This window comes from Bolinopsis microptera, chromosome 8 (genome assembly GCF_026151205.1).
Source record: "Bolinopsis microptera isolate Bmic1 chromosome 8, MBARI_Bmic_1.0, whole genome shotgun sequence".
NCBI lineage: Eukaryota > Metazoa > Ctenophora > Tentaculata > Lobata > Bolinopsidae > Bolinopsis > Bolinopsis microptera.
Window position 1 is genome coordinate 6,500,038 of NC_087079.1, and position 18,203 is coordinate 6,518,240.

General features: G+C 38.4%; 2 protein-coding genes across 3 annotated transcripts in view; one reads left to right on the plus strand and one right to left on the minus strand.

The window, feature by feature from the left end:
* LOC134819128 (N-acetylglucosamine-1-phosphodiester alpha-N-acetylglucosaminidase-like) overlaps positions 1-18,203 on the plus strand; it is a 57,364-nt gene that overhangs the window by 7,912 nt on the left and 31,249 nt on the right. Inside the window, exons 2-14 of one of the 2 annotated variants that reach the window (XM_063828900.1) lie at positions 343-515; positions 4,640-4,793; positions 4,991-5,143; positions 5,866-6,005; positions 6,214-6,377; positions 6,559-6,687; positions 6,919-7,112; positions 7,289-7,447; positions 7,605-7,706; positions 7,864-7,951; positions 11,253-11,364; positions 11,478-11,603; positions 11,808-12,052. The exons of the other annotated variant lie outside the window; for it this stretch is intronic. Of the exons in view, the coding sequence (XP_063684970.1) occupies positions 351-515; positions 4,640-4,793; positions 4,991-5,143; positions 5,866-6,005; positions 6,214-6,377; positions 6,559-6,687; positions 6,919-7,112; positions 7,289-7,447; positions 7,605-7,706; positions 7,864-7,951; positions 11,253-11,364; positions 11,478-11,603; positions 11,808-11,957 (1,836 nt within the window). The 5' untranslated portion in view covers positions 343-350 and the 3' untranslated portion in view covers positions 11,958-12,052. Of the gene's footprint in view, positions 1-342; positions 516-4,639; positions 4,794-4,990; positions 5,144-5,865; positions 6,006-6,213; positions 6,378-6,558; positions 6,688-6,918; positions 7,113-7,288; positions 7,448-7,604; positions 7,707-7,863; positions 7,952-11,252; positions 11,365-11,477; positions 11,604-11,807; positions 12,053-18,203 lie in introns of those variants that run through there. 2 annotated transcript variants of the gene reach the window in all.
* LOC134819127 (short transient receptor potential channel 5-like) lies at positions 8,114-10,616 on the minus strand. Its single transcript, XM_063828898.1, has 2 exons — positions 8,803-10,616; positions 8,114-8,701 (listed from the first exon to the last, which is right to left on the minus strand). Exons 1-2 carry the CDS (start codon positions 10,609-10,611, stop codon positions 8,210-8,212), a joined length of 2,301 nt encoding a protein of 766 aa, XP_063684968.1. The 5' UTR covers positions 10,612-10,616; the 3' UTR covers positions 8,114-8,209.

Consider the following 18,203-nt stretch of genomic DNA (forward strand, 5'->3'; position numbering starts at 1 on the left):
ACATTCGACATATTCTATGCGGCCCATAAACAACCGCCCAATCATTCAACTTGGTTGTACCACATTGACTGTCGGCAAATTCGATGGTAAACTAAGTTACGTTTGAGGGGTTTGCTGATGATTGGTAAAAGAAAAATACACATTTAATAATCGCCATTCAAAAATCAGTCTTAACATCCCCTTTTAACAAAGATGACAATTTTCTTAGTAAATTTCAACCAATTATCAATTCATCCCCTTTTAGATGAAAATTACATAAATTATAAAATTATATGATATGTACATTGTAATGGACCTCCAACACCTTTTAAGAGCCTGTAACACCTGTAACTACAACAATAGGATGATAGATGTTTAACCATGTGACGGTATGGTTACTACTACTCACACTCCTACCCCCCACCACACCCTCTGATCTCTCGCCCTACTCCTCCTCCTCCTCTCACGGTTCACCCAGATCTCTCAGATTTGTGAAGCAGTGCCATGACAACAAGACTCTTACTGAGACGTTTGAGGTTTGTTTTAGAGTTTTATTGGTTTAGTTTTAGAGTTTTATTGGTTTAGTTTTAGAGTTTTCTTAGTTTAGTTTTAGAGTTTTATTTGTTTAGTTTTGAATTTAATGTGAGATTGTCACTGTGTGGAATGTTGTGAGTTAAGTTTAGGGATTTCTGAATGCACGAGTAGTTGCTCCAATAGGCTCCAATTAGAGAGAAGGAAAATTAATAGGAACGTGTGTAGAGTTAATTTCATTCGTTCAGACCGTATTGCTACTTTGAGTCTGCATACATTAATTCAAGAACCATGTTTCTGTGAATTTAAAAGCAAAAACTAATAACTTGGTGAACAAAATAAAACAATCCTTAATGTTATTTTAAAGAAATGAAATAATAAAGTTATCAACAGTTACCAAAGTGTATGATGCAATCGAAAGCACGGGGAACATAATATAGAATAGGTCCAATCACGTAGGATACGACCATTGGGAGATCTTTAGTCTGAAAACCAAATTTCCCTCCGGGTAGCTTAGCGTTAAGTTTGGCGGCCATATCACCCCATTCCACCGATGTGATTCCAATTCCACCGTCACATTCTGCCTCATCCTCACAGGAATTACAGTCGCAGTACCCATCACACCAGTCCGTTTCGTAGAGTGTTCTGGAACCGTCCTTACAGGGTATCCTGTCATCACCCGCATCCCCATCATTCTCCTCCTCCTCAGTTTCATCAGCTTGAGTCACTCCGAGTCTTATCATCGCCACCAACATCAACAACAGCAGGAACTTCATCTTTGGATGTGCTCTTTAAAAGTAGTTAAATCACAGGAGAACTTAGAAATATGGGATTGTCTGGGTCATGGGAGGACGTAGTTATATAGTGAATTTGGACGCATGACTGGAGCGAGCGGGGCTATTGTCCAGTTAGTGTTCATCAATAACAGCATTGTTTGAGTTCTGGGCGGGGTACATGTGGTGCTTTTTTGTGGGTACCTCTGTCTTTGTTCAACCTCCTGATCATATTTCGGTGCGAGTCACCCGGAGCATTATTTGCACGTGTTGGTAGTTCTACTCTTCCAAACAAATCTCACAGTGCTCTCAATGAAAACGTGCTTTTCATTCTACTCCTCTCTGTTAGTTCAGCTGGTTCTTTATTAGGTCAGTTTTTATTCTTCCACGACTCGAACATTCAGTCTTTGTGGCAATACACGTGCATTAATTATTGGTTGGAGTAAGCTGGTTCAGTTGTAAAAGTGGTATTAGGTGGAAATTTGGATGGTTTGAACAAAAAATAATATTGTCCTGCATTCTTTTCCTGGATGTGGTCAGGTGTTTTCAGTAGAACAGGGAGAACAGTGGTGGAAGAGCAGCTGTTTGCTTCCTATTATCTCTCAGGGCAACAGTATAGAGAGCTGAGCTGGCTAAATCTAAATATTTGATGAAATAATTTTGGTTTTTTGGAGTAGAGCTAGAATGCAATGGGTTGGCCGTGATTTATTATAGGGTGTTGATGATATTATGTGCAAATAAAGCCCTTCCCACATCCCCATGGAATCTTTTTTATACTTAATATTGCTACAATCTTGTTATCCCCTTATCCAAACTTCAGCCTTACAACACCTTTTATTAGTTTAGTACGAGGTTAGGGTTGTATTTTGTGGATTTTTATAATATTGTTAAGTTGTGGTATTTGGGATATTATACCGGACCACGATGTATTATATGGGGACTAACCGCCACATGGCTAGATTAAAATATTAAAATATTAATAAGTATATAATACAACTAGAAATCCGGGGGGGGGGGGGGGCAACCATATTAAAGTATATTAAAGTATATCCCCGGGTCAAAATCGGAAAAAATCCTACATTTTAATATACTTTAATATACCTACAATTAGAAGATTTATATTCTTCGTTAAGATTTACATTATGAACTATATTTTTCACTCAGATTCGCAAGATAAGCCTGTTTTAGGACTAGTACATGAATTTCCATCCAGATTGGTTAAAAATTGGCTGAGCTATGAGCTTAAAAAAATATGCCCACATTTGGGCATACGCTTTTACCCAAATTCGCTTTTGCCCAAATTCGATAAAATTTTAATATTTTTTAATGAGACTAACTCTATGTGAAAGATATAACTCAGTGTTTGTTGAATATAGTGGATACTAAGTAAAAAGACCTCCATGAACAAAATTGGGAAAATTGCACATAATATCTCGGTTAGGAATACTAGCCAAAATGACTTCATTAAAATTGAAATAACTCCATCAGTTTTCAATATTTTTTTAAGAACTTTTTGGAATCGATTAAGAGTTGCATTTCAAGCTTATTTTGGACGACAATTTTTGATGTAGGCCTCCAAGGAGATAGGGATATATTTAAGTATATTGTAGGTATATTAAAGTATATCCCCGGGTCAAAATCGGGAAAAATCCTACATTTTAATATACTTTAATATGGTTGCCCCCCCCCCCCCCCCCCAATCCGCTAGTCGAAAGCTTTGTTCGAGGAAATTTTAAAATTCAGTTTTGTTTTAATTTCTCTTCATCATCTAGCACTTAGCAGTAGCTCTGTACCGTAAAAAGTATGGATTTTATGTATGAATAAAAATTCTAAGAATGTTATCCTTTTTCTACAGCCCTGCTAAAAATGGCGAGGTTTCAACTCTATTTGCGAGCTGAAATTGGTGACATTGCAGGGGTCAGGTTTTGGTCCGTTGCCGGGGGGATTTCATAAAGTTTAAAATATAACATATATATACGGACCGTAGATCATTTTATTTGTTGACACCGTTTTGTTGACCCTGCATAGAATATTTCAAGAACTAGATACATGTTTATGTGAATCTAAACATTTTAATGGAAGTTGAGTAGGAACAAAATAAAACGATTCTTGATTTTATTTTAAATGTATGTAAAATAAAATGATACAGTTAACAGTATTGGTGCAAGATGCAGATCCAAGCACGTTGCACAAAATAGGCGATCTCCCAGGGAAGATGGTGCGTCATTACTGCCACTTTTCCTCCGGGTAGCTTAGCGTTAAGTTTGGCGGCCATATCACCCCATTCCACCGATGTGATTCCACTTCCACCGTCACATTCTGCCTCATCCTCACAGGAATTACAGTCGCAGTACCCATCACACCAGTCCCTTTCGGAGACTGTTGTGGAACCGTCCTTACAGGGTATCCTGTCACCAGCCGCATCCTCCTCCCCCTCCTCCTCACCCTCACCACCTTCTTGAGTCACTCCGAGTCTCATCATCGCAACCAACATCAACAACAGCACGACCTTCATCTTCGGATGTGTTCTTTAAAAGTAGTTATATCACAGGAAAACTTAGAAATATGGGATTGTCTGGGTCATGGGAGGACTATATAGTGAAAATTGAACGCATGACTGGAGCGAGCGGGGCTATTGCCCAGTTAGCGTTCATCAATAACAGCATTGTTTAAGTTCTGGGCGGGGTACATGTGGTGCTTTTTTGTGGGTACCTGTACCTCTAACCTCTGTCTTTGTTCAATCCCTTTCTCTGTGCGAGTCACCCGGAGCATTCTGTACACGTTTTTTTATTTATAATCCTTCCAGCAAATCTTACGGTGGAAACGTACTATTATATTATACTCCTATGTTCACTGTTTAGAACGGCTAGTCTGCTGGTTCTTTGTTTTTATTATTCCACGACTCGAACCTCGGTCTTTGTTCTTCGTCAGCTTTCCTGACCAGGTTGCAAACACGTGCATTAATTCTTGGTTGAAGTGAGCTAGTTCAGATCTTAACGTGGTAATTTGTACGGTCTGAAAATAAAGAATATTCTCCTGGCACTCTTTACCTGAATGTTGTCAGGTGTTGTAAGGTAGGATGGTATTGTTATAGAGCTTTGTTTGGGGTTTAAGCTTCCCATTCTCCTTGATAACAACAGTTAGTCGAGGTGACCATGTAAAAATAATTGACAAAATATGAGCTGGTTTTTTTGGAGTAGAGCTAGAAACACGCACTGGGGTGGCCGTGATTCTAAAGGTTTTGATATGTGCTAATATCCCACTCTCCCACGAAATTCTTTCTAACAAGGATATCTTGAATACTGATACAATCTCGTTCTCCTCCTGTCCAAGCCTCACCTAACTTAACACCCCAGGTAGCAGAACAGAGCACTCAAGGTGCTCCCTTAAAAGTCAAGACATTCGAGGATGACATTCCCAACTCCTACCCTCACCGGTTCGCTTACGGTCACGTGGCTGTTGTTTCAAACCCACGTGACACACTCTCTTTCTACGAACCTGATATTATTGGTGAGACTTATAAACTGGGCCTTTTTGTAGCTTAGGGTGCATAAATTAACACTCTGTGAATAAAATTGCAGTATTTTCTTAAACGTCCTTATAATACTATACTTCCAGCAATTTACTAATTACATACTACTAATTAAATTATTGCTAATTATTTAATAGATGCTCCTGCATAACTACATTACCCCGTATTTCCCCAGGATCCTGTACCTCGAACCCCACCACCCAACATTTCCTAACAGAGTCAGCTAAACAATACAACTGTATCTACGCTAGTAACGGGGGATTCTTTAACACGACTACTGGTAACTGCCTGGGGAACATGTACAGTGATGGTCGTCTCGTCATCAATGGTATGTTACTGAGAGTTACTAATAGTTACTAATGGTTACCGAGAGTTTATTTAAACGAAGTCCCCTTTCGCGTTTATACCTGAGATTTTTGATAATCACTTGTTTTTATCAACTTCAAGTTTTGATATTTTGCAGTCGGAAGGATTTAATCACGTAAACTAGAGATTATAGATTATGTAGATTATGTAAGGGGGGTTCGAATGGTGAAAAATGGTGACATTTTACAATTTGGAAACTCGATCACCATAAAAATCTGGGAGGGGCTCTACTGCTCTTATCTCGAAGCACTCTACTGTTTTTGTGTTTTACTATTCTGTTAATTCTATGGCTGGAATGTTGGTATAATTTCCACTTGAGTAGCTCAATCCTTTACTTCTTACGCTTCGATTTCTGAGTTCTGACACTGCAATTATTAATAGTTTTATACCTACTCACGGCACATATTTTTAACATGGCTAAAGTTACAACATATTTGAAGATATAATGAAGTTACATTTACATCTGATAGAGATAACACTTTGTGGAAACGATTAATCATGTTGTTAAAAACACTCAGTTCATTTAATTACAATATTGTAACACACTGGTTACGGTAAATGATCACGTATCAAGTCAATAAAGTCAAACGAGAATTCACCATAAACATGAAACAAACTATTCACTATTGGAACCCCCTAGTATGTACAGTATGCATGCTCCACATTAATAAAATATCCACACAGGTAAAGGAATAATGAACCCCAACCTTGGTATTCTACGTAACGGTACCATAGTTGTAGGGTACCTGACACAAGATCACATTCTCAACCTGGAGTGGGTTAACTTGGTACAGGGTATCATTTGGCTGGTCAGGGATGGAAAGGTAGGTTTGTAATCTTATCGTTCGGAGTTGGCCGCGTGGTCGGTGAATATTAGGTAAAACACCCAATTACAATCGGAATTCGCATTAAAAACGAGGGAAGTTTCAGTTTGACTTCAGAGTGATCTCTCTTTTTTTTTAAAGCTTTGCTAATAACCCTTGTATCCGTTATTGTATCCCAGCTAACGTGTTAACCCCCTTATTTCCCTAGAACTACGTTGACGAAGCTATGACGATGGAATGTGACGACCTGCAGACCACTGGTGACATGGAGAGGTTTGTCAGCACTAACTCCGCCCGGACAGCTGTTGGGCATGATAAGGACGGGAATGTTCTTCATATTCATGTGGAGGGTAAAACGGGCTCTAATCGTGGGTTAGCGTTCTTAAATATTGATAAATTGTATTTTTGCGAAGAGTTGTTTAGTTTGGGATTGGAATATTACCTTTTATCGTCAAACTCTTCACGGTTTATATGTTTTTATTTTATATACAATGTTAGAATTATGTTAAAATTTTAAAATAACAATTCACAATCTAAACTCATTCATCCGCAGAATAAACCTACGAGAATTCGCTGATATGTTGGTAATACACGGTTTTTTAAACGCTATAAACTTGGATGGAGGTGGAAGCGCTACTGTCACTTACAATGACACTGTTATTAACTATCCTTCTGAGCACTGGTTAGTTTCTAATCTTTTATTTAATTATTCATTATTCATTATTCATTTCTAGCATATTTCCTTTAATCTCAGAATAAGCAGTCTTTAAAACTAAGCGAGCTACGTCTTTAAAATCATTTTCATGTCCTGGACAACTTTACCTCACCTTATGTCAACATTTAACTTATCAAATATCAGTAACAGCGTCACCTGTTAACATAACCCACAATACTAACTCACCTCTTAACACAGTGCAGAAGATGGTGGAGCGTACAGGTGCCAGCACCTTCTATCCAGCATACTTTGTGTACATTCTGTGTGCGAGTGTGTACATGGCACGTGTGTAAACAACAAGTGCACGTGTGAGCCAGGTTACCATGGTGACTCTTGTCAGGACACAATGGAATGTGATAGTGACTGTTCTGGTCATGGCAAGTGTACTGCGGGTATGTTTATTATATGCTTGTAAATTGTAGGTTTTTGGAACATATTTGCTATTAATAAAAAATACTCCAATTCTGAATTGTAACCTTATCTTGCGTTTTTGATCCCAAATCCTTTTATTTGACTTTCTTAATTGTATAATAACTTAGCTTAACAGTTAACAACCTCTATTTATCAGAAGGTTGTGTCTGTGGAGACGGTTGGGTCGGTAACGCGTGTCACGTGCCATGTCCAGCAGGTTACTATGGTAACCAGTGTACAATGTCGTGTGACTGCAGTACACATGGCAAGTGTAACCACGTGACTGGAGAATGTGCTTGTTTTGCTGGCTGGAGAGGTATGTGTTGTTCAATTATTGTAATGAAGATACAAAATTCAGCGGTTTTCTTCGTCATATCTATTCCTTTTATTTGCGATATCCTGAAAATTTGATAAATAACCAGAACAATCTAATCAGATCGTCATCCCATAATCCAATATAATCCATATTTCAGGAGTCACATGTGAGACAGTTTGCCCTAACAAGACCTGGGGACAGAACTGTAACAACACGTGTATAGATTGCACAGAACACGGCTCATGTGATCCTCAAACAGGTCAGCTGTGAAACATTTCATATCACGTGATCTGCGTGAGATTAAATTCAGTGCTTTATTCAGTGCAGATCTCCCGTAAATAGTTCATATGTTTTCATCTAAGATTCTCACATTTTTGATAAAGGCTTGAAGAGACGTGTAAATGTTATCTCCTCAGGCGAGTGTCTGTGCAGTATAGGTTGGCAAGGTAAAACATGCCAGGTCTACAGAGGAAGTACACATTACATCGGGGGACTCACAACTAGGTAGTTTTTATTTATATAAACACTTTAAAATACACACTATACACATATAAACACTTTTATAAAGTTTTTTAATTATTGCTTGTCCTGACCTAGGTTTAAAAGTCCTGTTCTAAATATTATTTCATTGAAACTCAAATATAAATTCCCAAATAAGTCGCACACCGACGCAATGCAAATGTTCAGTTGTGTACCAAAATTGAATGAAAGAACGATTCTAAATTGAGACGTTAACTTTTCAAAATGTAAGCAGGGCATCCATCAGTTTCTACCTTTACCACCAAACTGCATCAGCACCGTGCTCTGCTTTCTAAGCTTCGTCCTCATTTCAAACGTTTCCCCTTTTCCTCTGGAATCAAACAATTTTCCTCTAGAATCAGCCCAATTTGCGAATACGAACCTGTCACAAACAGCATTAATCAGCTTATTTCGTTCGGTACCATCCCTGAGACTGGTACCAATCTCCCTTTCTCTCCTCCTCTCTTCATTCAACCTCCCCCGGAACCAGATGACAAAAGGGAAGAGCAAGGTGAAGAAAGGGAAGAGGAGAGGCTGCGCTCTGCTGTATTCCTTGAGACGTTGACTGCGAGCATACTTCCATTCTATGTCACAATTCTCCTTGATCCTATCAAAGGTGCTCCCGAGTATTCCTATCAGCATATTCAGCAGTAGAACACATGATAGGAGAACGTACAGGATAAGAATGATGTTGATGAAGTCTTTTGTTGCTTTTTCGTGTTCCACTGCCACATTCTGAAGAAATTAATATGAATTGTAAGTGAATAATTGATGTTTAATTAGCGAAAAAGCGAAATAAAAAGCGAAATTCGGGTAAAGAAACGAAGATAACCAACCACAACATCAAGAAGGCCAAATGTGGACCACATTATATTCCTCATCGTATCAGAGAAGGTCTCAAAAACATCTGGACCTTTAACCTCGCCCTCAGGATGAGCTTTGTTGTAGGGTAGCAGGGAGAAGGTGTAGTTTTCTGCTCCATCAAACAGTGTTGCCACAGATGTTTTCAGCTCCTTGTTCCACTGATGAATGCTTATCGTCATGGAGTAAATCGCTATGGATGTCCCGAATATGACTGTTAGCAATATGATACCGAATCTGAGAACATCGATCACCAGGTACTTAAGAGCAATCAACATCATACCAAGTGATTTAGATATTTCCAACAGACCCAGGACTCGTAGCGTCAGGATAAATTCCGTGACCGCGTATATGTAGTTAACCATCATGGAGTCCTGATGTGATAGCATCAGGTTCTCTTCCAGCTGTCTGTAATAGATGTGCCCACCTTCTTTTGAGTTATTGGCGTGTTTCATAAGAAGACTGTCAACTCTGTAGTGGATAAGTCCTTTGAAGATGGCACCCACGCATAGCAGTAGCACGATCGTTATATCTACGATGTTCCAGAAATTCCGGAAGTGCCCTCTCCAACCTTGCTGCACGAGGAAATCAATTTCATTGATAATGCGCGCGAGAACGCAGTAATATAGCAGGTAGTCTAAAGTACCAAGATGGTATTTCCCATCTGAAGGAAATAAACAGACGCATACCACTATCGCCAGGAAAGTCAAATAGTTCAGTGCGTCTGTGATGAAGCACAAGCATGGAGTGAATGTCAACTTTAAGAGTTTTGTGAAATCAGACTTCATGAACTTGATTCTTCTGGGAAGATCAAACAGGATAAACTTCAAAAAGAGCAAAGGTAGCGTTATCGGGCTTGTGGTGTACTTCAAAGCTATGATGGTTTTACCACGAAGAAGCGTGTTGTTCAAATCTCCATTCCAGCGTTCATTTATTAGCTGTTGACTAAATGGATGAGACACAAATTGCTTCTTTTTCTGATTGATGGCCATTTTCAGTAAATTCACTGGATAAGATAAGATTTCTTTAGCTTCCGTCATCTTATCACATTGGTCGAGAAATTCGTACGCAAAAGTATCCGCCTCCTGCATCAGCAGCTCGAACTCTATCTCAAACTCATTCCTTACCTTTCTTATCTTCTTAATATCTTTACAGACTTTAAAGGCTGTCTTAATCGGGAACCTGCACTTTAAGTAAACATCGTCAGTCAACAGGACTGTCAGAGGTTTAACACAATAGCCCGCCTCACTATTCTCCTTCATCTGCTTCTCAGATACATGTCTCAGAGGTAATGTCAACTTCAAAACAGCATCCTCGAGACTACCTCCCGCTCGGAGAAGAGTGGTTATCGTTTCTCTGTCGTATCTGTTAGCCGCTACGCTTAGCGGGTTCTCCTTATCGTTACCTTGATTTGGATTCCCACCATATTTAAGGATTATCTCAACCATCCTACGGTCAACTCTTGCTGCCATGATCAGTGGACTTTCTCTCATTTCATCCTCTTTGTTAGATATGTTTAGTTTTGAGTAGTGTATCGGTGGACACCCTAGTTTCGGGATGATTTCCACTTTGGTGCCTTTCTCAGCTAAAATCTTCTCTACTTGGGTGTGATCGCGTGCTTTTATCCTCGCGAACAACTCTTTGTGGTCCGACTCTAGTAATTTCACCCATTTTACTTTTAGTTCCTGTATTTCCTGATCCGTCAAAGCGCTGGTCTCTGGTTCTGAGTCGTTGTTGCGACGCAACATCTCGTACTCTATCATCAGTCTACTGTCTAGATTCATTCTTTGCTTGACTTGATAATGTGTTAAACAATCGGACTGCTTCAAACTTAAAGTTGCATCAAATAAAAAGAAAAGATTTCCCACATAATAAAATCAACATTATACATGTGATTCATTATCCCTTAAACGGTACACTAGTTTAGTAACGGTATTTGATTACTCAATTGTCTGCCAGTATACAGTACGTGATATCATACAGTTGGCCACGATTTGCGATTTAATTCTCAATCTCTTGATCATTCTTAATTGTCTTGTTCAAAAGAGTTGGGATAATACAGAATGCTGGAATCATAATAGATTATAGTCAGCAACGTACATTAAAACACGCCCTTAGGAGAGCTGCTACCTGTTTTTAGGTGTTCAAATCAATATCCTCTATTTTAATACAATACTATTTGAATTATGTGCCACATCCTATTCTGCCATCAAATTTCTTCAATTAAAACGGATTTTGCTGTTAGTAAAACTTGTGCAATTACAGTGTACATAAAACAATAGTTTAACCGTGTGATTTATTATAGGCGACGATATTTTCCAATCAAAAACCAGTTATCAGATCACGTAACTTTTCCCAAAGTCTTTGACAAAGAAAAGGTTAACTGTATTTTGTAATTTTGTTTTATTAAGTTTCAACATTACAGGGAGCTAGGAATTCTGGCAGTTCTGATCGGCTTGGTCGCTCTGTGTCTGATAAGTATCAGTTTCAACGTCTATTACTGCTTGAAAGCACGAGCAAAACAGAACAACAAATCAGTAAGTTGTAAAATAGTTCACTCTATTTAATCATATTTAGTATTTTGTATTCACGGAGAGGCTTGTAGCGCCATTTTAATCAGTTAATAAGTTAATTATTTAATCACTTCTAGGGGCGGGGCAGTTCGTCACGTGGTGTGCGGTCTCCAAAGTTACCAGCAGCGGACATAACCGCGCAGGAGCACGTGCAAAGACAAATACCGATCTACAGAGAAATACAGAATATCAACAAGAACAAGGTATTCTGGTTAACTTGACGTACACCTTTATATCTTATTTCATCTTATTTTGCGCTCTGTTAAGTCTGTTTGGGTGCTACAGTGAAGCTCAATGCTCATTTGTGTTATTTAACTTTAACTAGGTTTAACTAGGCATGGCAGTATAGAGTAGATAATCAGTTTTACCTCCAAGCAAGTTTATCATCCTGAACTCACCTTTTTCAGAGCGACAGTGCGTTCCGAATGGAGATCAGAGGAAAAAAAGAGGAAGTGACGTCACAAAGCAGAGATGTCCTGGAGATGATAGAGAAGATACAGTTCGAGGAGGACTCTGGATCGGAGGCAGATGACACGGCACTTCTCTTAAAACATTGAGCTGAATGCTGAAACAGATGACACGGCACTTCTCTTAAAACATTGAGTTGAATGCTGAAACAGATGACACGGCACTTCTCTTAAAACATTGAGCTGAATGCTGATGCAGATGACACGGCACTCCTCTTGAAACTTTGAGCAGGAACACCGTGCCAGAACTCCCCTTACTTACCACAGAGACAAGAATCAGTCCTTTAAAGAAATTTAATTACGGTTCATGGCTCCTTTTTATTCAGCTGTGAAGTTTACTCTCTTCTCTTTGGTTAGAATTAGTTCCTGCCCTTTCTATGAGATCTAAATGTATATTCGTAAAAAATGGAGACTGTTGATTTTTTTTGCGGTGATAGCCACATATAGTGTTCGATTTTCACCACTGGGTAGCGAGCATGTTTCGCGGTATTTGTTCCAGGAGTACAAGAATGATTTCAAACCTTGTTGACGAGGCATGCATTTTTTTGTATACGAAATCTGAAAATCAGTTTTTCGTTATGTTTTAAATTGTGATAAGTTTGTTTATGATTTAAGTAAATGCAGAGTATTTATTTTGACATAACTTTTAATTTACGTTCAACCGGAGTTTTAAGATCAGAAATAGATTAAATAAATTTTGTTGCATTTATCTGTAATCATGAACAGGGTTGCCGGGGGACCTTAAAAACCTTTAAAAACCTTAAAAACCTTAAAAACGGCAATTTTGGGCAAAAAACCTTAAAAAAGACGTGAAAAACGGGCAAATTTTCGGGTTCCATACCTAAATTATACCTAGCTTGATGTAGATCTAAATGGATTTTCCGGATTAGTAAAATTTTCTGAAATTATACCTAGCTTGATGTAGATCTGATAAGATTTTCTGAAATTATACCTAGCTCGGTGTAGACCTGATAAGATTTTCTGAAATTATACCTAGCTCGATGTAGATCTAATTGGGTTTTTCTGAAATTATACCTAGCTTGTTGTAGATCTAATTGCGTTTTTCTGAAATTATACCTAGCTTGTTGTAGATCTAATTGGGTTTTTCTGAAATTATACCTAGCTTGTTGTAGATCTAATTGGGTTTTTCTGAAATTATACCTAGCTTGTTGTAGATCTAATTGGGTTTTTCTGAAATTATACCTAGCTTGTTGTAGATCTAATTGGGTTTTTCTGAAATTATACCTAGCTTGTTGTAGATCTAATTGGGTTTTTCTGAAATTATACCTAGCTTGTTGTAGATCTAATTGGGGTTTTCTGAAATTATACCTTCCCCCTTTAGATATGTCATATGATTGCAATTTCTGTAGCGGAAAACCTTAAAAAACCTTAAATTTAACTGTTTTGGACCTTAAAAATGGGTCAAAAGGGGCCTTAAAAGACGTGAAAAAACCTTAAAAATGACTCTCAAAAATGCTGGCAACCCTGATCATGAATTGGTTACGTGAAATATTTAACATTTTAAATAACAATTCGATCGTCATTTTCTGACAGTTGACAAAATGTAATTTTAAAAACATCGACGTTTCATAAACAATTAATTGCAAATTATTTTATTCATTCTTTATCCGAAATTTCCGTTCTGTGCAGAATCATAATATTATTTGTTGTTTTCAATTAGATAGCTGTTTTTTTTTGCTATTTCAAATTAGAAGCTGTACGCGTTTATGTAAAACCGTTTTGTTCGGCTGCAAAACCATAAAATCTAAAGTAACGTGATGATTTGTGGGTGAGCGAAATAATATGACTATGAGCCCGATGATTTGAAAGGGAAGGGGTTCGGCCCGAAACGTCGCTGGTAGATTAACCTCTTAAATGTTACTGTAACCAAGATGTAATTAGATCGAACGCAGAAATTAGATCGAACGCCGGCGCGAGATATATTCATAAATACATTGAAAGCCGCGCCGGCGTTCGATCTAATTCCTGCGTTCGATCTAATTTCTGCGTTCGATCTAATTACATCTTGGTTATTACCTGGGGACCTCTTGTATCACGTTGCGACCCCCGCGGTCGTTTCACTACGGTCGTTTCACTATGGCCCTGACGATACAGGGGGAGCCGTGCGCGGCGGGTCATACAACGTATGACAAGGGACCTCAGGCCATTATATTTATGTTCATAATCATAAATTATAAATTATACGCGCAAAAGTTGTCACTGTTGGCATGGTTTGGGCGAGAGAATTAGTAAAAGCCAAAAGCGTGAGTGACTGAAGAGACACTAATAAATGTTGACTAAAATTTTGATTGACGATGCCAAACATGATAATGCGTTGATACATGTTTCGGCGCGAAAAGTGGCATGCAACGTATGTCAACAATATTATATACAAAATAATATACAAAACTGATGCACTACTGGGTCGCGCGCGCATCAAATAATGCTTTATTTGATGCTTTATTAATGCATTATTTGATGCTTTATTAATGCATTATTTGATGCGCGCGCGACCCAGTAGTGCATCGCGCTACAATTATTTTTTATTTTTATTTATAAAAATAGCGTAAACTTGACTACTTGTTTAATTTTCGCAAAGTGCCGCACACGGCTTAGCACTTAGGGGGGACAATAGCTTGCGAAAGGCGGCGCCTTCGGTCTCCCCGCTCCGATCCACGCTGTTACAACGACTGGATTGGTTATATTGTATCCTCATAGAAGGTTTCACAATCAGATGGGCAGCTGAGCTGGTGATGAGCATAGTCTAGTTGATATTAATTTGAATGACCGTCTGCAAATGCAAAATGATACCGAGAATGAAGTTGGTCGCTCGCTTCTCCCGGTATCATTTTGCATTTGCAGATGGTATATTAATATATAAACAATTTATGATATCAGATATGGCACCAATGACTTAAATCAACTGAAAGTGAAGCCTTTTCCTGGAGCCTTCTATATTATTATTCTACAAATTTTCGATACTGATTCAAGCCGCATCAGATCAAGGCTACATGACGCTAGGTCAGGTTTGTCAAATTATTATAGACATGATCATCTTTGTTCACAACCACATAAAAACTCGAGTGCATTAAGTTTATTTGTATGCAGATCGGCGAGATGCGAAGGATTGACATCGTGAATCAATGTTAACAGGTGATACTCGTAAAATGTTTGTTTGAACTCGCATTTTGGTAGGTTATAAAGCTATAAGTTTTTGTTTTAATTTTATTATATTATATTTTGGGTTTAAGGCTGATACTCGTAAATATTCGAGAGATTGTAACAATACAGGGCGGCTACAACCTGGAAAGGATGCCAAATTGTCATGTTTGCTCTAACTAGAGCCCTCTCGCTTGCAGTAGCGCGCGACCGCCGAAGGCGGCAAAGAGTATATTCTACTTGTGAAACAAGCGCATCACGCAGTACGCGTTTACACATGGCTATGTACTGAACCAAATTGTAAATGTTTAAAGTGCATAAATGGCCTGCTATAACAATAATTTCGCCGCGGTTAAACCACGCACGATTAATTTTCACTACGACAAACTTGTATTTTGTACCATTAATTCTTTCGAGTGAAAAGTGTGACTGGAAAAAAGTGCAACATATTTATATATTATGTTTTTAATAAATGAGTGAGATTCGCGCATGGTAAAAATAAACAATTTATTTGACCAATCTAGCGCCGCGCGCATCAACAACAAATGAATCAAGAAAATTGCGGAAAATAACTTTGCGAAGGAAGAACGTCACTGTCATGTAATTAATTCACATATGTGATATGGCTAGCGTCGCGCGCACCATAACAGACGCTTCCAATACACATAATTATAGGGGAGTGGTCTATATTGCCAAGGAGCAGACTTTTGTCATCATCGTAGGACCGTCGGGCCACCTCATATATCCAAACCCGAATACTTATTCCCTACGATCTTTTTGCCTTTGGCAAGAGTGGGGAAAAACTAAAATTTTGTAACTGTACACTTCAATACGTATAAAAAATTATTTAGGACCGTTCTCTGTTTAGCTTTATCTTTAGAATTGTACCACACGTTATTTGAGTCACACCTAAGATTTGGAATATCGGTATGGGGTGGGTCGAGTAACATTATGCTTCAACCTATCTTCATCACTCAGAAAAAATGTATCAGAATACTATTTGGTGACCTTGAAGCATATCTAGATAAATTTAGAACATGTGCCAGAACACGTTGTATAGATGAACAAATCCTAGGAAGGGAATTCTTTGAAAAAGAGCATACAAAGCCGTTGTTTAACAAGAACGGCCTTCTTACCGTCCACAACCTGTACAAATACACATGTCTATTAGAACTTTTCAAAATTGTCAGATTAAGATCTCCAATCTCACTCCTATCTTTACTCCACAGATCACCATCACAAAGACGTTCAGACCAGTTCATCACCCCGAACCCATCCTCCTCTTTCATTTATCAATCAACAAAAATGTGGAACGACTGTCGAAAAATTGACAGTTTGATAAGCTTTACTAAGTCAACGAACTTAGTTAAAGTAACACTGAAAAGTGAGCTACTCAAGATACAGTCCAGGTACGAAGAATTAGAATGGACAGAATTAAACTTCGATAAGAATGAGCTTGTATTTTAAATCAGAGTCCTTTGACTTTATTTTTTTTTTTGAAATTGAAGAATCGTCTGGCCATAACTCATTACGTTCACATTATAGATTCACATTCACTTTCATTTTCACTATCACGCACAGTACAGGGTCATACCTCAATACCAAATTATTATAGGGCACAAGAACGAATTTGTTTACAATTATCAAAATTTGTTGAGCCCAGCAGCTTACTTCCTTTCCTCTCTTCCCCCGTCGTCTGGAGTGTGTGATTTTTGTTGATATCCGAGCTCTTATTTTTATCTTTTGGTTAACTTTCTGTGATTGGACTCGGTATTTTCGTCCCGGCCGAGTGGGACGATGCTTGCTCGCCAGTTAAGCTATACTGTAGATGACACTAATTTCTACAAACCACAAAATATTAAATATAAAATGTGTCCAGTATGGCGTAAATGCATAATTTGATAATTTCTCGACGCCGTCGTCGGGGTGAGAGTTATCTGAACCAACTGCATGCCCCTACGATTGCGTCACCACTGGTGAGCAAGCATTTGTTTGTTGTTTAGTTGTGTTGAAAGGGAACATTACTCATATAGAATATTCAAACAATATACACATAATATAGCAATGGCCAATTGGCTGACTATAAGGTCATGGCCTGAACAAACAATTTAAAAAAAAAATAGTTAAGTGATGCTAAAGCAGCTCAGAGCACAAATGTGTAATAAGTTAATAGATAAAAATACTGATTCAATGATTAAAAATTTAGCTGTGAGTGTCAATAAATTACTGTGTCATAAAAAAAGGAACGATGTACACGTTATCTGAGATACCAATATTTCAATATCAAAAGGATAGTGTCTAGAAACATTCATAGTCCATGGTGGCAGGTATCAAGTTAAACAAAGTTACACTGACTGGCAATGTATACGATTGCCGTCTCCCTCTCTCACCCCTGACCGCTATCAGGGTGCTCCTGAGGATTGAGAATCTTATCCTGGTGCGCATGTAACACATAATAGCCGCATAATCTTCTCCTCTCTTCTGGGATAGTTTTTCAGCGAGTCTCTTGTGGTATCTTGTGGCTTGTGGACCCCATCCGCCATTTGTTGAGTATATAAGTGGGGTAAAGTTGCCTTTTTCCACCTGGATGATTCTGTTGTTGTACTTTTTCATTTTCCTCATTTCATGAGCTTTATAGATCTGTTCCATATCTTTTTCGTCATATGTGGGTGAGTTGGGGTGGGTAACACAGACATCAAAGAATGTTCGTTCAAATGTGCTCCAGAGACCTCGTGAGGATATATCAGGTGCAGCTCTATCTATTGGTACCAACAATTTCTTCATTATCAAGGGGTATCAATGCTGGCTCAGTCACTACATCTCTGCATACTTCACGCTGCAGCTCTGCATTTAGATCGCGGATGTTGTTGTGTCTCATAGAAACATAGCCACCTTTCTTGCATATAAGTGTGTGATTCACATTATTTCTCTCTCCACAAGCACAGTGAAATGGGGTGTTAGGGATCTCCCAACCATAACGCAAGTACAGAGCATCACGGAACTCAATCTTGTTCAGGGAGTAGCCAAATCTCTTCAATGGAAGTGCAGTAAGCCAACATCCTGAACCTTTCTCTCTGATGAACTGGAGAGATCTCTTTAGGTTGGGATCTCTTACACTTTCCTCTATTGATTTGCTAACCGTAAATAAGTGTTTCTCCTTGATTGCCTTGAGACTTT

Coding starts and splice junctions, on each gene's coding strand:
- LOC134819127 (XM_063828898.1), bottom strand. CDS start 10,611: ATGAATCTAGACAGTAGACTGATGATAGAGTACGAGATGTTGCGTCGC. Junction 8,702..8,802: donor TTGGCCTTCTTGATGTTGTG/GTTGGTTATCTT, acceptor TAATTTCTTCAG/AATGTGGCAGTGGAACACGA.